The 26,292-nt window shown below is 37.9% G+C and overlaps 1 protein-coding gene across 2 annotated transcripts in view; it reads right to left on the bottom strand.

The window, feature by feature from the left end:
- The window catches only part of LOC122825793 (glutamate receptor ionotropic, kainate 2-like), an 81,724-nt gene that overhangs the window by 35,630 nt on the left and 19,802 nt on the right, over positions 1 to 26,292 (bottom strand). Inside the window, exons 2-6 of one of the 2 annotated variants that reach the window (XM_044107350.1) lie at positions 19,817 to 19,984; positions 18,737 to 19,000; positions 14,842 to 15,023; positions 12,580 to 12,633; positions 11,058 to 11,231 (exon numbers count right to left, since the gene is read on the bottom strand). In XM_044107350.1, the coding sequence (XP_043963285.1) occupies positions 11,058 to 11,231; positions 12,580 to 12,633; positions 14,842 to 15,023; positions 18,737 to 19,000; positions 19,817 to 19,984 (842 nt within the window). The remainder of the gene's footprint in view (positions 1 to 11,057; positions 11,232 to 12,579; positions 12,634 to 14,841; positions 15,024 to 18,736; positions 19,001 to 19,816; positions 19,985 to 26,292) is intronic. The other variant, XM_044107351.1, reaches the window with a different exon arrangement.

Genomic DNA, 26,292 nt, shown 5'->3' with positions numbered 1-26,292 from the left:
CAGATTTGATCTTCCCTTGGCAATAAACAGGCCAGGATGTCGCCTGTGATGAAATGGTGAGTCACATAGGTTTTAAACCCATCATTTCTTACAAGGAGGAGTAGGAGATAAACTCTACAAAGTAGTGAAATAGGAAAGGAGGGTTTGCTGAATGGCTAAACAGTTCTTTGAATCTCACTTGCCATCTGGTGAGCTTTCGTGGCCAGAGAACAGGAGGCAATACAGAAGACAGTGGGGGAGGAGTGTGGGATCTGTGGAGGGAGTCCCAACCTAATTCCTTGAGTAAACATTATAGGCTGTCTTAATTACATCAGAGTTTCAGCCAAAGACTGAAAATTTTACCACCGTTTGCAAGGGGTTATTCTCAATATGAATTCAAGCCCAAGTTAGGAAAGTTTTCAACATAGAAACTAAATAAGGGCACAATATATCTTCGAAAATATTTTGTTTCACTTATTTTGTTTAAACTAAAATATTTAAGTGTTTTATAACAAAATTAAAAAATAAATATTACCCCCCCCCATATTTTCAGGTATATTTAAAGCTCACATCACTTTCTTGCAGTAGCATTGCATAAGACTACACCACTTCTAAGCATTTTGTGTGGCAGGACACATATGATGGTACTGATTTGTAAAGGACGTAAGAGTACAGCCTAACTAACTATTAGTTGTGAATAACAATGACGTTTGCATCTGCTTCTTAGCTTCGCAGTGACACTTAACTAAAAGGTCATCAGTTTTTAATTAATTTGCTGTATCATCAAGAAATGAACAACACCTGACCTTGAGCATACTGATGTTTACCCAGTTGTAAACATTTCACTACATCATCTGTTATTTCCACAGACTGAGCTCGTAAGATTGTCCTAAAGCAGTCTTTATCGTTCTACAATGTTTAAAATATTTTGTACATTTCAAATCCGCATTACATTTGAAAAAGGTTTCCTGTGAAACTCAACATTATTAAACTTCAAGAAATTGTTTAATTTCCCTTTTAGATGGAGTGCCTGTCTCAGACCTTGGGCCTACTGTTCTAGATGGTGAGACTTTTGTATATTAAGAAATGGCTTAAGTAAAAGTAAACACAATGTTTTGAAAAACATTACTTTCCAAACAGTTATCTATGCAGACGTTTCACAATAACTCTCTGACAATTGTGTGCTTCTGAGAAGTGAGTCAGTGACGCAAAAGTGATGAATGGGACAGAGAGCCAGAGAGATAGACTATGACTGAGTGACTTGTCAACACACAAAAACAAAAAATGGGGCCCAATCGAGTCAAACTCTTTCTGCAAGACAGTCTTTTGAATTGCTTATAATTTGGTTGAGATGTCCAAAAGAGGGGACCAGTGCAACATGAGGCATTGCAAAGACTGCCTCATGCTTCTAGACATTTCCTTTTGGCAGGACCAGACAGGTAAAATGAGGGAGCTACACTTCCTGTGGACCAAATATAGTTCCCAAAAAGACATGACACTATAGTCTCAGACTACAAAAGCAAGTAAAAGTGGTTCAATAGGAGTTTCTTCCTTATTTTTCTTTCCCAATGTTCTCTGTTGTTAATTCAAGTATGTAGAAATATTTGGTCGTTCTTGTTAAAATTTGGTAAAAGTGAGAATTTTGTTGTTTGTTTGTTTTTTTTTTGCCATTTGGACCAACTCAGAGTTATCGTTAACTACTATAAATACAATCTTCTTTCTAGTCAACCTTGACTGGAATAATCTAATCAGTTTGTGACTTGTAAATTATATTTAGAAACTAAATAATATGTATACTTGTGCATTCTTAGATTTGCAAAAACCTTGCTACCGCTCTTATTTGTTTATGGTTCTGAACCCTAATTCAGTTGCTGTAATGCTCTATGTGGTGGGTTGGCCCTCCTATAAAAATCACATTTGTTATTGCAGCTTTATATTTCTTGTTTTACCTGATTCATAAGACTTTGGCAAGTTTAATCTATGTCTTATTAAAACTTAATTTAATTAAGCGTACCATGCATCTTAGGCATATCTAGTGTTGCTGAGGAATGCATAATTTTTGATAACCTCTACATTAAGGCTTCATGTTTGTTTAAAAAGAATAATAGCTGGGAGGATCTGTGGTTCTTTTAACCATTACTCTATAATTAAATGTCTACCACAGATATGTGTTTTAAGCTCCTAACCTAAATCTAAATGATAAGGGTCAGTCTATCAATCCTGGAAACGATAATAACATGCCACAGGTTCCTAAGGCCATCCAATATCCCCAAGTCCCAAGGGTGAACATATAACACTCATCTTCTACTGCCGGCACCATTAACCTCCAGGGGATGATTGTACAATACTGATCTGATGATGGTTGTAGTCCCTGAATGCAAAGGCTTTTATTGCTCTATAACATCAGCAGGTTCTTGCTTTCATTACTGTCGAGGAATGTGTGGTCTTCATGAACATGTGGGTAGGCATCCATATATTCTAGATATTACTATTTGAGAATCTGTTTGACTTTGTCCTGTCTTTTTGAACTATTTCTGTTACACTCAATTCGTTCTCTTTTCCATGTTTAATATTAGGAGATTTAACTCCAATGGCAAAAAAATACAAATAAAAAATGGGTGAACCACTGCAGTAATCTGCAATAGAGTAAAATGAAGCAAAGAGAAAAAGGATGACAAATCTTCATTATAAATTCCTTTTCTCCTCCACGTCTGTTTTCACCCACTCACAAATAGCTTCTATGGACCAAGACAGCAGTGGTGCTAATAATGTTGATGCTGTGCCAAGCCCAGCTGGTGATGCCCAGCACAGGGCATCGAGTGTCTGCTGTCCCTAGTCGCTGTCTTTAAAAGCCTCTTCTCACTGCCAAGTGGGATCAGAGGGAGGCAGATCACACTGCTGTGATTGACGCAATCAACCTGTGAACCTGTGCAGAACTCATTTTGTTTGCTCCATCTTTAACATAGCAAATACATCATTAAAGCCCTGTGTTATTTTAAGTCACTTTGAAAACAAAACAGCAACTTGCCAAGAATTGTCTCTTAAATGAAACAACAATTAACTTGTTTACAATTTGTTGTAACTATAATCCTTGTCTTTATCTGCCGATTAATTAGCACTACACTTTGACAGTGTTCATCGACAAAGACATTGATATTTCGGTCACAAAAATCCACAGATTTCTGCAAATGTCTAGGGAGAGCCATAGCAGCCATAATGAGTCGATACTGATGACAAAATTTATATCTGACAGGATTTGCAAAGCCACGATAGAGTGGACTGTGGGGCATAAATTAAGCCTTACCAAGTCTGTAAGCAAAATAAACAGCCTACTGCAGGCTAGCCACCAAAGCAGAAAGCATAGCTTATAAATTGCCTCATCTAGCTTGCTAGGTTCTGGCTCCTAAAAGGCTAAACACTTAAGAGACCTCAAAAATATGTCTGCAATATTTCACTGACTCCAACTCCCAGTGTTGGTGTTTGGCCCCAAGGCGATCCTTCTCACCTGTGATCCTTGGGAGCAAGATCAGATTTATTTTGAAAAACCAATCAAATCTGGCTTAAGTGTAGTGATCAGCAGAATGCTAAATATGTTTTTGGCTGAGCAGAAAATACTTATTCATTATGATGACTTAGTGCTAATAGTATGTGCAATAGTTATGGTATGGTATTGAGGTATTAAATCCAGCCATCTTTGATTTGCTCTGGGCTGTAAAAGAATGATGTTTAATAATAATTCAGTTTTTATTCAGGTTTTATGGTTTGAATATCTATTAAAAAAATATTCCAATACTTAAAAAAAGACCCAGTTGATATCTGGTTTATTAGCCATTAGCTGGTCTGTCAATGTTAACTATAAATGTGTGCTGAAAGACTAAAACAACTATCAATGTCATACATAATTTTATAGCTATAAATAATGAGAAAATATTACTCTAAAAAGGGATGTGATTTTAGAAGCACCAGTAAAAGCAGTATTTTTGTTGGATCATCTGATACATTTCTTAATCTGTTTTCTTACAGCAGTATGTGAAACTGTGGTATATTTTTCATCTCCTATCTTCCCTCACTTGTTCGTGCTAATGCTTCTCTTGAACACTGCATCAAATAGAATAGAGACGTTTAGTGCTCAGTACAAAGAACTGTGTGAATATTTTTTTTTTTCTGACATTAAGATTATGTAAGCTGGAAGATAGAAACTGCAACTAGTTTGTCCAGATAAAAACATTTCCCAAGTGCTTAATTTTTATTTTGTGTAAGGTTTATCTGTGCAGTGATTCATTTCAGGCAGAACCACTGTCTGCATCTTCTGTTCAATATTAGACTGACTGGGGATTGCCTAATTTGGCTCAACACCCTCACTGAGGGCCTTGATTTGGTTGAAATGTTGCTTAAATGAAGCGTCCGGGGACTTGTGTGTCTTCAGTTGCCAGATTTCAGACAACTGTTTGCTATAACAATCCACAGCCAACTCCTCTTTGGGGGCACAATCAAATTGGGAACTGAATCAGACATTTTTCAGCATGTGTTCAGCATATTTAAGGCTTACCTGCAGGACAGCACAAACATGTATTTAAACATGCATGATAAACACTTCCTAATTGGAGTGTATAGCTGCCACCTTGCAGGTTCTTCCAGCACTCACTGTGGGTATCATCCACTCTTCTCCCAGCAGTGCTTATTAATGCAGCTACGTGTCTGTTTTCTCCCCCTCCTTCTCTCTATGCCCCTAAGCATATCCCAGCAAACCTGCTTCCTCCTTATTTGTCTTCCTTTTTCATCCTCTGCTCCCGCCATTCCTCATTTATACCCCCAAAGAAATGAACCACACTCAAACCCCAGCCACAGATGAAGAGTGTGTCTTGGTGAGTGCATTGTCTGAACATTAATATAAGTGGGTTTATCTGCTTCTAAATAGCATACTGGTAAACCTGCTTACAGTCTGTATAACGTGGCTTCTGGTTCACTCCTATATGCCGTTTATTTCCCACTGGGGATATGACACCCTGCCATAAAGAGTTATACAAAATGGCCGTTAGAGACAGGAAAAAATTGTATAAGCTTTCCAAAAAAAGGCTTCCTATTATACAATGAAATATCCAAATAAATTAGCTTTATTATGCAACCTGGCACAAATGCAATTTTGTTTTTTCTAAACCAGTTTGATTGCATATTCCAATGAAATACTTTAAATGTTTGGTGGATGCACATGTTTTCCCATTTGCCTGTTGTGTTTTCAGTTAATTATGCCTTTTTAAGTCTAACATGATTCTCATAGCCCCATAAGAGCTAAAAGAGGTCCCTGCTATGTGTACTTACTATTAATAAAAGTCATTATTATGAGCTATTACACCAGAAATTTCAATTGTGTTGATGACACTGGAGAACATCCAGCTCTCTGTGGAGGTAATTACAGCTCAGTGAAATGCAGACATCAGTAAAATTATTCAGAGGTAGAAAACAACTATGCCTAAGGCTTCATAAAGGGAAAGATGATCAATTTCATATTTCCTTAGTTAAATGTAAGTGTATTCTTAATTCATTTAATCAGGATTAAAGAATTTAAATTAAAGTAAACCAACCCATCAAATTATCTCATTAGATTTGTAGGAAGTAATTATTTTCGGATGGGAAGCTCTTTTCATGGTGGTAGCTCTGCATATTCATATATCCATTAGCTTCATGCTATTTGCGGCAAATAAATTGTGTTTTTCTTTTAGGGTTGACATGCCAGTTCTAATATTAGTCAGTTCCGATGTTCTTTCTAAGAACTGTTATGCGTGCATGCTGATGTGTGTAAGCACTGATTTATTAAACAATTTAATGTAGCATTGACCTATTTGTAATTACTTGTGTATTAACTCTCAGTTATTTTTCTGCATATTGACTGTGTTTGAGCTGATATTAGACATACACTAGTCGGACAGTACTTTCTAAGCTTTATAGGATTTCATGTAGCCTTTCTTTGTATTAAATATAATTTTCTCAAAGCTGAGAGGCAGAGCACATATGTACCTTCAAGGTTTTCTCTATTATCAGTAGATCTGCTGCAGTAGTTACAACACACACACACACACACGCACACACACACTTTTTCGTCACAGTCCAATGACCCCCTATGTGCAGAGGCTAGCCTGACCAAAGTATTAGCATATGGCCAAGTAGACCGCAGTGCATGTCTGAGTCCAGCCTATTGTCCAGGGTGTGTGTGGCCAAGAAGATAAATAAGTAATGTACTCTAATCAGCTTGTTCTTTCTATGGTGATTACACTACATGATAGAGTCCAGTGTTGGATAACTTTATATCGTCTTATATTAATGCCTCTCTTTAGGTTGACAGGCAAAGAACTAGGTGAAAGAAAAAAATAATAGTTTTGAATTCAGAGGAAACTGAAATGGAAAGAGTATTGTTCCCATTAATCTATTAATAAACATGTCTGACATATTTGTTTAATCAATCACACAATTGCAAGCTTTTGTCACTAGCCAGTTTGAGTGGTGCTCAAGTTCAGTTCAGTTCCAAATATTATACTAATCCCTAAGAGAAACTGCATCAAAATTATTTAATTTTCAGTTTCCAAACTATCTTTTTTCATGCTCATTGCACAGCTGTCACCAGACAAGAAATGGCACAGAATTTCAACCAATCAGCCCACCTAAAGAACAAACGGCTCTGTACACACCCACGCCTAAGATAATTTTGAGAAAACTTTTATGGTTTTGAGGTGTGAGAGACAGCTGGAGTTGCTATACTTTTTGAACTAGAAACCTTGTTGCAGGGCAACAAAACAGTGGTGCTCAAGATGAAACTGTCAGGTTCTATGTTTTTCGGTGTATTTATTTCTAGTTTCCTGTGTGTCTGAGTCTCTGTGTTTTCCTGTCTCCCCTTGATTAGTTCCCAGGTGTGTCTCGTTCCCTGATTACCTTATGTGTATTTAGTGTCACCTGTGTCTCTGTGTCTTGTCGGATCCTCGTCTTCGTCTACGTCTCGTCACTCCGTCGTCCTGTTCCCTGTATTCTGGTTTGTTCCATTAAATTCATCATATTTTACATGCAATCTGGTTCATCTGCGTTTCTGCCTCACCTCCACCACCGCAAATCATGACAGAAGCATTATTTTAATTTTTTCAAGCATGGCAGGTGTATGCATATTCACAGTTTTACATTCAGCAAACACTGTAAAACTCATTAGCTCTCATAACCCATACATGTAGCAGTTAATAATGTGGACAAGTCAGGCTCATTTTTATAATAAAAATAGACCTACTGCTCAGATATTTTTCTAAACTGTCAGCATCCATGGAATCCTGAGATGCATTTCTAATACCATCCCATATTGAGAATAGTTGCCTACATGTACCAAATGGGCAGACTTGCTCAACAAAATGGTTGCCTCAAGATGGTATTCTAATTGCGTGACTGACTTTATTAAATCAAAACTGCATCCAGCATCAATGTAGGTGTGCTACAATGATATAATAGTAACCTGTATTTGTATGACATTTGGAATTATATGTTGCATGTTGGCGTGTGTGTTTGTGTGTTGCAGCTTGGTGAACTAGAAATAATTGTGCTTGTGTTGAGTTGGTGTATGTGAACAAATTTGTCGCCTGGAGGTGCACTGTTGTTAGAATGATGAGAACAGTGGAAGTCCTGTAACAGCACCAAAGGGCAGGACGGGTGAGCCCAACCCTAGAAAGCTCCAACAACCCAAAGCAGGCAAATACAAAGCACCACCCCGGGGCAGTTATAAGCCCCACACACAGGAAGGATGTTAGCGAAGCAAAAGAGCAGCAGCACCCAAATGCACAGGGTGAGTTTGATACCCCACAATCCAGCCACACCATCATATCCCGCCATGCAGTTCAAGCCCGAGACCCAGTGACTTCGACGGCCCACCACTACAGGCACGACCTGAATATAAACTCAAAGAGAATCGCACCAAATTGCCCCCATACTCTTTACACCTCCCTACTCATTCATCAGAGACCCCCAGGCCATCGCCACACCCCAGCCAACAACAATCGAGTTAAAAAGAAGTGTGCTACCAACGGAAGATAAACTATGGGCAAGTGACAATAGGTTACTTTTGCATAGCATTGTTCTCTGTGCATCTATTTTGTTTTCCGAGCTCAACTTTCCACAAGCTATAATTTCACTTTAGGAAGCTACAATTATCCTGTGACCAGGAACACATTCAGTATATTAAAAAAAAAATATTATACTAATTACTATCCATATTCCTTATTATGCGTTTCTACACGTCAGAAACATTCTTTTTCAAACACATTTAGGAGGCAACGCGCAAAGCATGTCTTTGGCTGCGAGCTTGAACTTCTCAGAATGCATGTCTGCCTGAGATGAAACTCAGCCTCACCCCCAAAAGGCACTGAATGTCACTGTGATTTTACACTGGCCCCCATTTACACATGCCTTGTGATGTGAGAAAACATTGCGTGCAACTTTCAACAATTGCAAAAGCCTCACATTGTACCTCCTGTCCATTCTTCTTTGTCTTTCTTCTCATCAAAGCCGTCTTTGCCTGCAATCTCTATCACCTTCCTCTACACCCCTCCCTCCTTCAATCTCAGTCAATCAATCCCCTCATGAAATCACAAGGTGACATGTACAGTGTTGTCTTGGTAACCATTGCTACACAACTGTTGCCTGGCCAACGAGTGCAAACAAGCTCCAAGCCCAGCACAGGGCTGAAGCAGCACAAACGTTGAACAAGGCATCGAGGAAAAGCAATAAAAGCCTGGAGGAAGGTTCAGGGGGATGTAGGGTCACACACTGGCTGCTGCAGTCCACCCTCTATTTAATTTAATGACTCCATTAACGTTGGATTCTTCAGCCAAAGTGGTCCAGCATAAATATCAGAAAATCTGCTTGCTAAATAAAGAAAACTGTGCTACACAAAAGGTAAAAGCTATATATCTTGTGAAACCAGGAGAAATGTTCCTCTACTATGCATTTATTGTATCCCTAGAAGGACTTTACCTTTAAATTCATCCTCAATTATCTTCATTCAATCATGTCATGGAATTAGCTTACGTAAGGCTACTTAAAGCTAAGGTTCTCAAACTGTGGCACAAGTACCCCTTTAATGATAAATAGAAGAAATTCTGGAGTTGACCCTTTACAGCACAAATAAAACGCTAATTACCTTAACAGAGTTGATAAGTCCCACCTAAGAAATTTAAAAATAAAAAAAAAATAAACTTTGCTTCAAACAGTAACTACTCAGATGTGAACTGCTGTAGAGGGTATGCTAACTCTATAATGACAAGCGCATAATTTTTAAGACATCTAGTTTTTTTAATACAATTTGTCCTAGGGTCCAAAATCTGTTACATCAATAACAGATGTCAATCAATCAATTTTTATATTTTCTTAAGATTTCATGAAAAAAAAATTATATGGTAATAAAGACACTAATAAAATGCTTTTTAATTGTGCTGTTCTTATAATGCATACAAAACAAATATTTATCACTTGTTATAATCACATGATTACAAAAGCTTAAAGATTCAATTGTAATTCTAAACATTTTTTTTTTTTACATTTTTAAATTTGCATTAAAAGGTTATGAACTTTACGTTTAAACCCAAACACAAACCCAAGACAAAGTCACATTGACTACTAACTTAGGACATCTAGGATGTAGGACTGAAATCAAACCTGAACTCCCAACTTAGAATTCAACAATTCTGTCTTTTGAGTTAAAATTGAAAGCACCATAAATCTCATCCTTCAACCAAAAACTTTGCACCAACTGATATTAATAGTTTCTTCCTATTTTTTTGTTTTAATACCATTTTCAAAAACTACAAAACAGCATAGTCCAAGTTCTTTTTTGTTGCTCTCTAGAGAGCAATAAAACATTTCTCATTGTGTTTGGTCCCTAAGAACCGTAAAATTCACCCAATTAGATCATGTTTTTGAAGAAACAACTGCTCTAAATACTGAAAAAACAGAGACTTACAAAAAAACAAAAAACATTCTAATGAATCACATTAACAACATTAATTCACTGAATTCTGTTTCTGGAGAAGAACCTCTTTTTGAGTAATTTTCCTTCCTCTGTACTTGTTTTGAATTCAAGGTTCACATGCTGGTGCATCTCTCTGGGGAAATGCTATTTATTCGTTATAAAATCCACATGTACTGCAGTGTCCTCATAATATGCTAGATTAAAGCATGTGAAAAACATCAATAGACATATATTATTGATGGTGTTTTTCTTTTTGATCATAAGTTAGAGAATTAAAGCTGTTATTGTGTTGATACCACGAAGAGCTGTACCAAATCAGACACAGGGTGGTCGGAAAGTCTTTGATGAAACTAGATTTCTTTTAATGCATAGATTTCTACATGCTACACTCTAAATCTGCCAAGAAAAACAGAATGGATTGCTGGAGAAAAGAGAGGTGTTTGTCTCAGAGGAAGGTGCTGCGAGGGAGGTGGAGTAAATTGACTGTTTACAACAACAGACCCAGAGAGGGACCTTGAATGTCCATGACGAGCTCCCTTCCCTTTTTTCACTTTCAAGTCACCTTATCCCCAGGTTTTTCTGGATGCCATCCTAAAAAAACCAAGGCCATAATTTCCATCCAATTTGCTCCCTCTCCCTGCATGAACACTGACAGATTGTCATATTTTGGCCATGCTCCCAGAGGAGTGCTGTGAGAGGCAGGAGGGCAGATAAACGGCTATTACCATTCACACCGGCTCATTACTGGGCATTTAGACCCGGGAGCACCAACTCCAAAGCTTCACGCAGAGGGCATTTATGCTGCTCCGGCTCCCACCCCAGGAACCCAGCAGCACTGGCCTTGTGATTGACAACTAACACCCAGCCATTTTTTTATACTCAAATAAATAGTGAATATGTCAAAACATAACAACAGAAATTAATGATTGCTGACAACCACAATTTCCTGCATCACAAAATCTTCAGTGTTACTATTACTTTATAGATGGCTTCCGATTGATTCGGTCATTGAGACAGAAACATTCCATGGCCACAAGCATGTTTTCTTGCATGGATCGTAAGCGCTGAAAAAGGCTAAACCTACTGTCATAAATCCATCCAGCAGGCCTGAGTCTGGTTTGGGTGGGGCTTGTAGCCGCTCCATTGACCACTTCTCGATGATTGATGACACCTGAGAGTTTTCCGTGTTGAGAATGCGAAACCCAGTCATGTTAACGCCACTGTAGCGATACGGTTCCATATCGAGGGCAAAAAGGTCCTGGAAGCAAAAACAAGAAAAGAGAAAAAAAGATGAAAGCATAATATTGTGTTTGATCTAGAAAGAAGTGTACATAAATCTTTCATCATAATAGTCAAGAGAAGTGAGCTGATTGGCACTCATGGCCTAATAACTGAGGGCTAAGAGGTTTATCTAAAGGTATTTTTATGTTTTATTTTTCATCATACTGAGGCAGTAGCCATGATTAAGGCAAGATTTCAAGGTTATAGCCAGTCTTTTGGTGGGTTGCCATTTATCATGTGGATGTGAAAGGACAACCCAATTGTCCTGCATACAGCATATCTGGCATCTAACCAGGCAGATGTCTCTGGGACACAACAACACAGTTGAAAGAGCAACAGCAGGTGACGGACGCGGAACACGGGTGCCACGGTCAATATTTGCTGTTCCGAAACCAGCTCGGATGGCTCGGTACCAGTATACAGTAGTTCAGGCCAGCGCGGTGCCCACTTTTCTGCCAAACACTGGCTGATTTCAAAGTGGGCAAGTTTCCATTTCAGCAGCCAAAACCACTATTCTCTTTCCTCTTTCAATGACATACCTGCTGTCAGTCTCATTACGTACAGAGAGGATTCTACACGTGTGTGGATGCAGACCATTTTTTTGTTGTCTGGTTCCAGCCTTTCTTCTGGACTTCCAAATAACATAGTGCATCATTTGTTTGTTAGAGCTATAATGGACCAAATGGATGACACCATCATCTGTTCAGGGCTATTATCTGAGCTCTCAGTCTTATATTCTCTGGCTTTACTGGGGATGTGCTGCTTTTCATCTGGAACATAGCGGTGGGCAATCTTTGTAGTAGCAAGATCAAAGATTTTTTGGAAAACTTCAGTGGCACCCAGAGTCAAAATAAAATGTTTCCACCTGCTTTTGTCTCCCACATCCAGGTTTCTGGCCAGCCAGGTGGGTGCCGGATTAGAAAAAAAAATAAAATCAATTTCTGTTAAACTTTCACAACTGATTTTAACATGCACAGAGAGTGCAGACTAAGTGACAGTCACAACACAGTTGAAAGTGACTCAGCTTTCTGAAGCTACCTAGTTTTATCATTTTGCAGTGAAGCTTTGAAATGAGTCACACACAGTAAAAATCACATTGGACTATTTTTTTTTTGTCTCTACAAACAGCTCTAAGTTGAATTTTGCTCTGAGAGAAGAAAAACTCTTATCAGATACACAGACGGATGAATTTAGTTTTGCAACAAACAAAACAGATTTTTGGGCTTAGAAAAAAGGAAAAAGTAAAAAAAGTATATTACTAAGTGTCACCAGAAGTGCAAACATATTCAGCAAAAAAAAGCATAGAAGAGTGCCAATTTACTCACCAGGGTAGTAAAAATATAATGGTAGTACTCAGTCATCATACCCATGGCCAGGGCCTACAAGAGAACAAAAACCAGGAACTGTGATGTAAATTTGCATTTAAAACTAATTCTAAGAATGCAATATCAACTAAAAGGTGTTTTCATTCAGCTGTTTATTCAACACTACATAGTGGGTGATAGCTGGTCAGTAAGAATGACAAGAAGAGAAAAAAAAAAAAACATATTTTCAATTAAAGGCCAACAGACACTGGCCGGTAGATGTCTGAAAAATACTTGAGTGAGTTGCCTCATTTTGTGTTTATTTAAACATATTTATTTTTATTAGTAAACAACTCCACAGGATTCAGCTTCCAAAGAAACCAAACTTTCCCTCTTTGTCTCTTTTTGTTTTTCACATATACTGTTGAAATATTTGCTTTAGAAAGAAGTCCTAAGTAGATATATTTCACACAAAATGTGTTATTTACACTGATAAAAATGTGTTTATTTCACACTTTCCACACTTGATGCAGTACCTACAAACTGCTGCGCCTTGTTTTTGGCAAACACAAAGAAAGATTTTCTACCACCCATATTGTAAGAAAATGTGGTTATGCGACTTGCTTTGGTTGCTAATATTTATTTTAAAACACGAGATATACAAAATAAATAATCTCTCATGCTTTACTTCCGTAACTCCTTTCAAGCTCTGAATGGTCAATAAATGTCTTAGAATATATGCCGGTTGTGGCAGATGGCCTCTCACACTGGTCCTAATTGTGCTGAAGGTTTCTTCCTGTCAAAAGGGAGTCGTTTCTTTCAATTGTTACCAAATGCATGTTCAGAATTGTGTATTGCTGTACAATTAACTAGCTGAAATGCGACAATATTAAAGTAAAATGATCTGTTTACAGATGAATTTCAGCGCAACGATCCGTAACGTTAGCTCATTTGCTCATGCGCTTAAAGAAATACTACCAGATCATTGCTAAAATGTAGACATACAAAGTGTAACTTTTTAAATTTATGATAAGAAACAGCTATGATTTTTTTTTGTAAAATGTTCTGTTTTTTATGTAGATAATTGTGTATTGGACTGAGTGTACTGTTCCTTATTCACAGAAGGACCTGTCAGGGACAAGAAAAGTCTTCTTAAAATAATACACACGTTTTCTATCAGATTAAATAATGGAAATATCAGACTGTACAATTATATATCCCATGTATTCATGGAAAACACAAACGTATTACTCCATCTATCCTGGTGTTTGATTCTTGTTCACAACTACATACATTTACTTGGTTATTTTTCAGAAAATAGTCATAGTGGTGTAGCAAAATGCCATTAAATAGTCTTAATGTTTGTTACTGCATTTCTTGCTATTCTCTTTAAATTATTTATTATTTCATGATTACAGTGAAGAACAAAGAGATAAAAAAGTGCCCCACCCCCCCGGTAGCATTTCGTTTAGCATATGCACAAAATGAGCTGACAAAACAGATCGTGCTTCCGGAACAGATTGGGCAGTAACAGAGGACTGAACTGAACTAGAGCAAAGCTGACTAGAACAAGTTTTGCTTCAGTTCACCTGCTTAACTAACAAGTTCGAGATACAAAATCAAAAGATTACGTAATACGGTTCGCTTTGACATAAGTTTTCGTCTGAGAGAGGAAGGTTTGTGAAGACTGGCAATGTTAAAATATTCTTCAATAAAGACTTCACTTCAATAAGAGCTGCCGCAACTTTCATAAAAAACGACCTTCAGTTAAATGAACTCAAGATGCCTGTGAGCAGAGTTAGACATTCTAATTAAAAAACAAAAAACTTTATTGTGCAATTGAGAGCATCCGTTAGTAGCGGCCAGTCTTCAGGATCTCATTATATACCAGGGGAGTAAAGGTGCACACAGTAGAGAGGAGGAATCCAACAGGAGGCGTAATAAAGTGAACACACTATTGTTTTAGCACTTATACATAATGAATGAGGGATGTGCTTCTGTGTTCAGTCCTGACTTTACGAGGGAAATTATGTAAATTTTGTTCCTAAGTAACTTTTTAATTAAATGCAGAACATAATATGATAAAATTACTCATTTATTCATCAATTTAGCTCCTCTCAGTTCATACATAGTCAACTTTGGGGGCGAATAATTTGCAAGTGTTTTGCTGAACACAATTTTTCCTACTAATTCTCATCATATGGTTGTGAAAAAAGAAAAGTCTGTCTCTTTGTTTCTGCTACAGGCCCATGAAGGTATCTCAACTCATTAAGGTGACGCCACCTGTTTCAGAATCCAGGCAGCCATCTCGTGTCCACAATCAAAGATGACATGAAACTCCTTTGCCTTCTTCATCTCCTTCAAAAGTGGCTTGGCGTCCTTGGTCTCTGTGGGCAGCTGCCGGATCTTCAAACGAATGTTGTATCGTGACGGAGCCTTGATCAGCTCCTGCAGTCGAATGAGACCTGCGGACAAAGAGGATAGCATATAGCATGAAAGAGGAATTTTAAAGATGGAGCAAAACACTGTGTTTGATCTGTCGCCATTTTGAAGCATCTCTGATTATAAGGGTTGCCATAAGAAAAAAAAATGGAATCAGAGTTTCTCAGCAGAAAAAGGCTCATATGCATGCCTTTCTAATCCACACTCTATTGATCCTCCTACACATGCTTGGCAAGCAAACAGACTGCTACAGACCTATCAAGAGAATGCTACACCATGCCACCACATTGCTTTTAAACCAAAAGCGCAAAAACATGAGAAAAAAAAAAAGAAATCTCGATCTGCACCCTCCTACATTAACTCCCAATCTGACAGCAGCCTGCAAAATGCTGATTTGCTCCTTGTGTTCCACGACACCACACAAAAGCGCCGAATGGGTTCAATTTTACCCTGATGGAAAGCCGCGGTCAATCCTGCCTCTTCTGTCTTTTCACACACACTTCAGATGTGTTCTGACGAGAGAGAGACTGTTTGCCCAGCTTGTACCCCCCATCTCCCCCATGGGGGAGCCTGACGCCGGCGTCACATATTCAGCTACAATCTTCACCTTTCATTTCTCGACCGCACACTCAGGTAGACGGCTCTCAGGGAGACTGTGTGATGAGATTACAATGAGTTTCTCCCTCGGTAAAGAACTTCAGAGTCCAGGGATGAAAGGGGCTGGATTGATAGGAGAGATGATTACTTGTCATGGGTATAAAAATGGATGGAGCAGAAAGGAGAGTTTGAGAGGGAACTGGAGAGAGATAGGATTTTTTTTTTTTCGTTTTCTTCCTGTGGAACCTCTTTAAGTTAGCTCAGCTGTTTTTTTTTCTGTTTTTTTTTTTAAGCAAAATGCTGTGTTTGCAGTTTAATGGCCTCACTGTGCGTACGGCTCGGTCTCCCTGAGGCCCGCAGAAAAATTGGTGTGAAACAGATCCATGCAAGACTGGTTGTGAAAAGAACGACAGTAGGAAGGGATTCTAAACCTCCGAGAGTTGTCCCCAGGTAATCCCTACAGATCCCCACTCTGGGGCATGTCTGCTTCTCCCTGTTTTTGTTCGTGATGACACTTTGGGAGGTGTTAAGTAAGGAAAAAAAAATCTGTCAAGGGAGCTCAGCGTTTGGGAAACACTGTCAGTGTGGATGTTTGTGAGCTCTGGCTAATGCCTTCAGACTTTCCCCCTGGATCTTCTAACGGCCGTGTGTGAATATTTTATCCCCTCCGATAGTTTTTCCTGCCAGCCGTCAGATAGACTCCAATCAGCAGTGCAGGGCCCTGGAGCATGAAGCTGTGTGATTACAGCCTGAGACTGGGACTGGGCGGGAAGCGGAGCGGGGCTACGGAACACGGCTACGCAGCTGTCACACTTTTCAGAAAGTCAGGTGTCGTACAGCAGAAAAAAGAAGAGAAAAAAAACATATCCAGACAGGAGGCCCGAGATACCTTCGACTGACAGAAAGGGGAAAGCGAGAGGTTATCTGTTGGAATCTCTCGGGGGCAATTTTAAAGGGATTTAGGATGTGAAAAGTCCCAAGCACTGAGGAGTGGAGTGAAGAACAGTGATGAAGATGAGTCAAAATAATGCGGCAGTTGGGCTTTCGAGATACAATCCAAGGTTGTAATGCCACAATTGTCTCTTTCCTGATGCTTTTCACATTTTGTCATGTTGCACAAACAAACTTCAAATTATTTTATAGAGGCTGTATGTGACAGACCAACATAAAGTAGCTCATAATTTAGATGTGGAAGCAAAGAAATGCATGGCTATCAGAAATTTGTACAAATAAAAGCCTTGAGAATCAGGAGTGCATTTGCACTCAGCCCTCCTCTCTACTGAAGACACACCTTTCACTGCAATTACAACTGCAAGTCCTTTGAGGTACGTTTCTACCAGCTTTACACATCTGCCAACTGACAGCTTTGCTCATTCTACTTCGTAAAGTAGCTCAGGCTCAGTCAGATTACACAAAGGGTGTCTGTGAACATCAGTTTTCAAATCTTGTCACAGATTCTTAATTGGATTTAGGTCTGTACTTTAACAAGACTATTCTTGCACAAGAAAACGATTGAATCTAAAGTATCACTTTGTATCTCTGGTGATATGTTTTGAGTTCTTATTCTGTTGGACGGTGAACCTCTGCCCTAGTCTAAGGTGTCTACAGGTGTTGGTGTATTTTAAAATGTATATTCAACAACTGTCCTGGATTTAGGTTTCCATCTTACCATCCACTCTGACCAACTTCCCTGACAGTGTTGAAGAAAAGCCACAATCAGTTTGTACCATTTTAGAAGGTTTTAGTTTTACTCTAACACTGCATTTTGCATATAATTTAGATTGTTCATTTTTGATCTCATATGTTCACTTGTGACTTGTGTCAAACTACAAACAAAATATCTTATGGTTTGGTTGCACCAATGGCTTTCTTTGTGATACTCTTCCATAAAGGATACCATTTTCATGGGAGAGTAAATATTGTTCCGTCAAGAGATTCTTCCATTTGAGCTGAGGATCTCTTCAGCTTCACCATGTTTGCAAAATGTTTGGCTGCTTTTTAAATTAATGCTCTCCTTACAAAGCCTGTCAACGTGAGTGGGTAGTAATGTCGAGGGTTGTTTGAAGTTGTGCCATACTCCCAATATTCAGATGATGAATTGAGCAGTAAACTTCACTCCAAACTATTAGTCTAGCCTAACTGCTGGGCTTCTTAGTTTTAAAGATGCCACTTTTTCGCACAAGGAAACCATTTTGACTAATTAGGTGACCTCTGGAGAAAATGTCTTGCCCAAAAACTTGTTTAAGAAAATCAAGCTGAAAGTGAGTGAAGCACATGTCCACTGCACCACATTTTTTTATTTGATTTTACAAATAAAAAAAAAAAAAAAAAAAAAAAAAAAAAAACCTTAAATCATTTTACATGAAAAGAAGGCTTAAAGGGTACGAATGGTTGTGAAAAGCCCTGCATGTGGACAAAAGCAACAAATCAATGTTTTATATATTTAGCAGGACAATTACAAATCACAATTGCAGGACACTATCCAATTGAGTGAAGCAGGGAATGAATTCATTAGGCAATCTGTCTAGAGTCTAGAGTGTGATTCTCCTTGCATCTCTTAGTAAATTACTTAGATTTAGTTGTCAGCCACATCACGCCAAATAGCTCATAAATTGAGGATAAGCATTTGAATATTGCCATCTTCTCCGGAGTGACTACACTATACCTCATAAAAGTATCGCTGTACTCAAGCTAAAATATGACTCGCCTTTTAAAATGCATATTATGAGGCACTCCACAAAGTTACAGCACAGACAGAATAGCTCGCAGACACATTTGATAGCCACCCTCGGAGATCAAGTGTCTCTGTGTGTTATTAATGGCTGTTGTCAGCCCCCACATACTACAGTTTTACATTGCATTAAGCTGAAGAGACACAGGGTCATTCTGGGTAATTTTTCTGAGTTTTATTTCTGTCCTGCTGTTCAGTCTGTCGGAAGACTGACATTGGCAGCACCTGGAGGACTAAGACAGAACAGTAAGCTATTGATTTCTGAATTAACTTGACAGGTTACAAAGCGTCCTCTGAACTCTTGGGAGCAGTGTGGCACTTTGCAGTTCATCTGCTCCCTGTTTTCATCTTTATTCCGAGACGTTTTACAGTGTAAATGTGGAGAATAAGGACAGACACCGACTGTACCTGTACCTGTGCTGTCGTCATAGACCACAGTGACAGTTCTCCACTTGAAGAAGTGCACCAGGTCGAGGATGGCTCTGCTGAGGGAGGAGAAGTCAGGATACAGGCTGACATAGTATGAGTCTCTGTTGTCAGACACTTGATGCTTCCATTTGGTCTGGATGTGGGGCACTCCCAAAGCGTTGCAGATGGACTGGACTGCGTTGGCAGAAGAGCTGTGTGAGGGGCCAAAAATGGCTGCCACTCCAAGAGAAAGCTGGTCACATGCTGGCATGGAAGAAAGCAAAAGTGCACATTAGGTCAGTTTTCTTTTTCTAGTGGGACTCTAAATTTAATTATGTTTGATTAGATTAACTTCAGTACTAATTTTTGCAAAGATGTTGTCACACGAGGAGAAGTGTTTCTTGGATTTTTACCTCATAAAATGCATTAGAAGCTACATATTATATGCCATATAATAATATAGATATATGTCCTTATATGTTGATTAAGACAAATATTTTTTTAATTTTAATATAGATATATATTTTTGCTTTTATTAGATTATACTTCTAGTTTCTTTTCAGATGCAAAAACACAAAGGTTTACAGAAGCTCATTTAAAAACAAGCAATTTCTGTCTTCTAATAGTAAATCACCGACAAAATGACACTAAACTAATATTACAGTTGTGCTAGAAACTACTGCATTTACGTACAACTTCATTTAAATGTCGATATTTGCACAAGAGTTTCCATTGTTTTGAGAAGCAATTGGAGGAGTCCAACAGAATGATTTTGGATATTGTGAGCCAAGTTTCCTACTTTTGGTTAAAAATCAACATGAGATAAGAGGGGAATTTTAAGGATTCTTACAAAAAGGAATGATTAAAACAGCAGAACCCAATTAAAACTTGCTAGGACTTCCAAGGTATAAGGTTATGTTATATAAATTAAAAGTTAAATAAAGTGTAATATAATATGGTGCAATACAATAAAATATAGGGGGCACAGTAATTGTACAAGTAAATATGGAAAGATTTTGTTAACTTAAGAGTTAAATTGAAGTTTTGCACAATTTTCCTTTTGCTTGACATTTTACTCACCTTTTCGGGAGGCCTCAAAGCTATCAAAGATATTTATTCTCTGGATGTCATAGGTCAGTGTGGTGTTCGGGAGCAATGTGCGGTTCCTGTTGATTGTGTTCAAGGCAAATTTGAAGGCTAATTCCTCTGCTCCGGAGGGGCCACTCTCAATGGATTCAAAAATTCCCCCTAAAAGCAAAATCAAAAACAAAAAAAAAGAGCAAAATAATGAATCTGTAGAAAAGACTATTTAGATTACTGTAATTGCAGGAGGCCTCATAAAACAACATGATCAATTTAATTCAGGCAATTACAGATCAAATGGTGCATTCTTTTTTTTTTCCTCCTAAATCCATAGTGTTGATATCCATACTCAGTTTGGGTATATCTGTGTATTAAACAGATTTACAGTGAGGATAAGATGCTTAGATATCAGGGGATTTGCATTCTGTGGGAGCAGTCAGTGCAATTATAGGCAATTATCTGCACTGGGAGGTGAGATCAAGGTCGGATGCCCTTCCTAAATTCTTTCGTGCAGACTGAGAGGTTGGCTCTCACTTTTTGTCCCTTTAATTTGAACAATTTTCAACTAAAAATGCAAGCAAATGAACCAATAGAAAATAGAAGGATGAAAGAGAGAGAGAAAATAAGCCATGGAACAATTCAAAACGTATGAGGACTGAGGAGACGACAATAAAAAAGATCAGTCAAATCACAAATGAAGATACAATTAAAACACTAATGTCTAAAATCCTTATAAAATGCCAATAAAAACAAAGACTGTATGGAAAAAGCAGCATTTCAGCGTCAGACAAATAACTGCTTCTACAAAGTAAGGTGTTGTCGGCTTCTAACAGCTCCCTTCAGACTTGTCAATTATTCTGGGCTGAACAGAGATGATTAAAGCTCCAGATGTTCCATCACCGTGATTTACAATCCCAAACAAACCAAAGTATCACAGCCAAGATGTGCAAGGCTTGAGTGAGATTACATTTTTCTTCATCATCTGATGTCCAAACAGTAAGAGAGGAGCGTACAAATAAATTTAGAATTGAGTTAGGTTATGGAGAACGATGGCAACGAATCTTCTCACATCTATCTCTAGGATGGATGTGCATCCCAAAACAATTTTGACAGTCATCGAAAAGTTCCTTTTTTTAAGTACATCAATATACCAAAAAAAAAAAGAAGAAGAAAAATAAGACACATATGTAGGCTACCTACACGCAGACAGACGTTTTCACATCTTTACTTCAAATAACTGTGATGATTTTCTACTTAAAGCTAATGGAAACAAACAATTTGAATATTTTAATATGACACTAAACCAAATAAAACAAAACATTTTTCATATAGAAATGTGGGCTTAATGTAAAGTCAATTTTTAATGTTTTTAATCTGACAAACAAGCCCAACTGAATCACATATTTGAATTTGCGTTATTTGAATTAGGACAGAAATTCCTATATTTCCACTTATGAAAATAAACAGAATAATTATTTTTTTTTTTTAAAAACCTACATTTTGACATGCCACACCTTAGAAAGTAAACTAAAATCTTAAGAAAGCTTATGGAATTCAGACTTAAAAGGGAATGTTTGAGAGTTAAAAGATGAAAGAGGGTAGTGAGAGCAGCTCTGCAAAATTCTCTTGGGAATGAGAGGGGAGTTCAGGAGTCCATCCACAGCTCTCCTCTCCTCACAAGGAAGAAAAAAGGATTGACAAAATATAAACCGAAAAACTTTAAAGCTTGTTTACTGGTGCCGTGACATGGAGAGAAAATGAGACTGAAATATACACACGAAGAGGGACATTTTTTAAAAAAGATTTTAAAAAAAGAAAGAGGGGAAGTTGTACTGTAATGGACATTGTAGCTATAAATAGCATGTGGCTGTGGCTGTGGCAGGGAGTGATAGAAAATGTGTGCAGGAGGCCAAAGAATATGTCATTAACCCAGAGAAGTGATATTTATCACTGTCACCACTGTGAAGCCATACTTTAGGGTATTTTATTCTATTTTATGGTATTTTTTTTTTTAATGCTGTGTATATGGATATACAGTGTAGATGGTGAAAGAAAATGTTCCAGTCCTGGATAGGAGTTATGGGTTACCTTTGCAGAGCAATATAGTAAATGTTTAAACTTTTGAAGTGCAATTAAGGGAACTATTTTAATTAGTTTTCCTGTTTTAGCACTCCTTTCAGACTGCAGTATTACATCGCAGACATTCCACTGATAATCTTGAAATGATTGAATACCATAAAAGATGATAGAAATTATGTCTATCTGACCTAATACATAATTATTATATGAAATCCCAGGGGTAGCACATTGAACACTGCAGGCCCATTTCAGTGAATGTGAAGCTAAGCATAATGGTGTTAAATCATGCTCATCCGATTCCTTTCAGTCGCTAAATGACTTGAACATGATTTAACAGAAATCATTCAGTGGCTTCTAAAATTATTCATGCCCTGTGCACATTACCAGAGTTTGTCACCTTACAACCTCGGATTTTAGAAGCAAAGTAGTACAGATATTCAAAGTGAAAAGAAAAAAAACATTTATGTATAAATGATTTTCAAAATGTTTTTCAAATTAAAATCCAAGAGGTATGGCATGAATAACCTTTTAGTCCTCGTTGGTCTGATATCTATAAATTAAATATTAAAAAAGTTTAATGAGAGTCCATATGTGTAAAATTTAATCCCACAGATTATAGCACAACTACAACTCTACCAAAACATGGAGTTCCAGGTAAAGTCATAAGGAATTCATTCATGAAAGCATCACACAAGAGGCCAAAGGTACCTTTGAAGAAGCTGAAAAGATCCACAACTCAGGTAATTGTTCACGACAACTTGGTTTCCCAAGAAGAAAACCATAAGCAGTCTCAATAGTTGTTTGCCACAATAGACACAGGAAAAATCTGGAAGGTTGTCTAGTGAGACGAGACTAAAACGTGTGTACCTGAAATCGGTGGATATCACGCTAAAGGTAATATCACCATAGTGAAGCTTATTATTGGCAAGGCATCATGCTGTTTTTCTTCAGCTTAAACAGGGAAACTGGTCAGAGTTTATAGGAGAAAGAAAGCAGCTAAGCAAAAGCAATTCTGGATTAATATGTGAGATGTTGAAATACCCCCAAATACTTTTGGCTATAATAACAGCAGAGTGCGGATTTATGAAGGACTGACTCAGGGGGCTGAATGCACACCACACATCTCAGATTTTTAGATGTAAAACATTTTGAAATCTGTGGATGTTTTTATTTCAACTTGACAGTTAAGCACTACTCTGTGCTGGTCTAACAGAATCAATTTCAAATAAAATAAAACCAACTAGAAAACAGAAATGGTTAATTTTGAGTTGCTTGCAACAATTAACATGAATATTTAATTAACATTTTTTTAGCTCAAATAGCCTCTGTATTGATTACTGTGACTGATGAATCTGACATTTCTCCCCGAGTGGACTTCATGAACCTTTAACTAGACCTTCCCCCTTCTTGTCGCTCGTGTTCTATTTTTTTCTTGATTAAAGTCTAATAATACTACCTCACTTATCATTTCCTCCATCCTCCTTCTTGTTTTTGTGGTCTGTCTGATTGCAGGTGAGTGAATTACAGCTGGGATAATCAGCAAGTCTGTATCTGTCTGGGTGTGCGTGTGCGTATGTGCGTGTGTCTGCGAGAGTGCTTCTGTTCCTGTGAACTGTGCAGTCAGACTGGGTGTAAATTATGCCGTAACTGAAAGCCCAGAGTGAGTTATGAGCTGAATAACCACCCGGATGAGAAAACAGGCCAGCTGATCCAAAGGTCTCTGTGTGTTTAGATGTGGTTAGGTGTGTGCATGCAATGTGCAGTTTTGTGTGGGTGGGTGTGTGTGTGTGTGTGTGGAGAGTAAAAACATCAAAAATAAGTAGAAAGTCAAAATGAAAGTGCAAAGGAAGACAGTCGCAGTGGATTTAAACCCTTTTAAAATTCTCTATTATATTAAATACCTCATAAATAACTTTGTCACATGTCTGTTAAATGGAAATGAGTTTTTAGAGTAATACTTTTTGTGTACAGAAATGTCCTTCACATGCAATCATAACAAAATATCAATGCGATTCACGTTCTTTTAGTACATTTTTTCGTTCACAAGCTGTTCGGAGAAGTTATTAAAGCCGAGGCTATTTTTTTGTGACTTCAGAGCACTCTTGAGTCCTTGCAGAGAAAATGGCGTCGGGGAAAAAAGGGTTATTTACACACCAATGAATAGAAATCCAGCCCGCACTTTCCACCCAAGGTTGCTCTGTACAATGAGCGATGAGATTCAGATATGTTGCCATAGTGACTCATCTATGCTATGGCGCCTAGGCATTGGCAGTTTTGGAATCTGAGCACCAGATTGGTAAAGGAGGGGGGTTATTGTGACAATATGAACAACTTGACTCCGTGACTAATGGTGCAGCAGCAGGAGAGCGGTGGGCTGTAAGGTAGCTGCCTGAGGCAGTTGGCCCAGGTATGGGCATGACGTCTCTCACTTAGGGGCTCGAAGACCTCCGCCCACCCAGCGCACCCCTATCCCCTACCCCCCATGGCCTGGTTCTGTCTCTCTCCATCTTTCAACAAGCGGGGATCAGTAGTCAGAGCCAATAGGCAGGAGGCAAAAGTGATGGGAACGCTCCATAAATATCACTGAAATTCCCAGTGGGAGTGCTCCCCGACATGTTTGGCGGTGAATGGGACATGATGCATGAAGGCCTGCAGAGAGTTGCCACCCCCGGTCATTAATCTGATGCTCCCCTTGGTAGAGTGGTGGAGTGACCTTTCTGTGCTGCACAGGGGCCAATTCTCTCTCTCTACCTGAAAATATATCCCCAGCTATCTGGGCAGAGCACAGGGTATGCAGGACACTCACCTGTGCCGTTTGTACTTAATATAAACAGACCAAATAATAGGTGTACTGTGCAGAAAACTGCCCCTTTAATTTTGTGTCCCATTGCTCGGCATGTATTTATTTATAATTCGGTTTTGTGGTGTGATGCTCTTTTCTATTTCAGTCTACTTAAATGAACCTTGAATTTACCAGAATAATAATTAGATATTAAGAGGAATGCCAAAAATAACTAAACATTTAATCGAACAAGGTGAGCAATTTATCATCATCTCAAAAATGATAAGATTCTCCATAAGACGCCGCTAATTATCTTTAATCACATTAAACATTCATTTACTATGCATTATTTACAGCTTAATCTTTGGTTTCCATTTTTAAGGTTGGCTTGGTGGGTTATTAGGTAATTTGGCAAGAGATAATAAAATCGCAATGAACATAATAAATAAAGTCAGGATTATTAAAGCAATAATTAATGGATAAGTGATCAGTAATAAATAAGTCATTGGCAATTATTATAAGTCTGCAGCTGACTCAGAGTTATGAAGAACTGATTTATGAAGTCTGATCATTATTCATCTTATAGGGGGTATTTTGTATTTTCCAGGCACAGCACTATTTTATACCACAATCAAGTAATTATGATACCTTGATTTGTTATACAAACACTGTATATATCTAACATAACTTCAATTTAATCTTCACAGTTTGACACCTTGAAATTGGCTTCTTTCTGTTTAATAAGCTCCAGCTTTTCCTGATACGCCGCCTTCAGTATGTCATCACAATAATGCTCCTCCATTAAGCCATTTACTTACTTCTTAGGAGCTTAAGTACTTAAGCTCAGAAGATATGCAGTTCCATCCATGTAGAATACATCCTCTAAAGAAGTTTTCTACATACTTATCATTAAGCACACATTGTTGTTTTTATTGATTTGATGTAATATTCTAATCTTGACTTTTGTATAATTAATTAATCTATTTAACATGTTTTACTGAGTAAGCCGAGTTACAGAAATGAGCAAGCTTTTCAATAATTTTCTAATTTATTGAACATACACCGAGGCAGATTATGGAAAAAAGGTACAATGGCAAAAGTAGTGTAATGCTTCATCCAATGTTCTGCTGAGAAACCTTGCTTCCTCCCATCCGTATGAATATTTTGTCATGTATCCACTGCCAAAGCAGTGTTGCATACATTGGACTATCATTTATTGACTCATTATTCCTTATGGCTCTGGCAGGATAACAACAATGAGACCTTTCGGGGTCTGGTAAACTCAATACGTCAAAGCGTTAGGATTTATGGCAGCTCAGATGGGTGTTTATAAGGTTGTTGTTAATTAGTGTAGTTTAAACAGACATAAGTAATGCTATTTATTTTGTTTTTTGTTTGCTCAGACATTGGCATGCACCAAATTACACACTATAATGGTAGTCATGGTGGTTGTTTTTTTTTTTAATTTAACAATATTAATGATGTCAAAATTGCAGTGTTTGTGCAAATGTTATACTTGGTATTGAAAATCATACCAAATGTAGTAATAAATAGATCAAACTGGACATTTGATTGTAATCGCACCATTAAAAATATGTTAAATGAGAAAACA

This window comes from Gambusia affinis, linkage group LG22 (assembly GCF_019740435.1).
Source record: "Gambusia affinis linkage group LG22, SWU_Gaff_1.0, whole genome shotgun sequence".
In the NCBI taxonomy this organism is placed as follows: domain Eukaryota; kingdom Metazoa; phylum Chordata; class Actinopteri; order Cyprinodontiformes; family Poeciliidae; genus Gambusia; species Gambusia affinis.
Note: the sequence above shows the minus strand (reverse complement) of the source record. Positions and strands in the feature narration are given on the sequence as shown.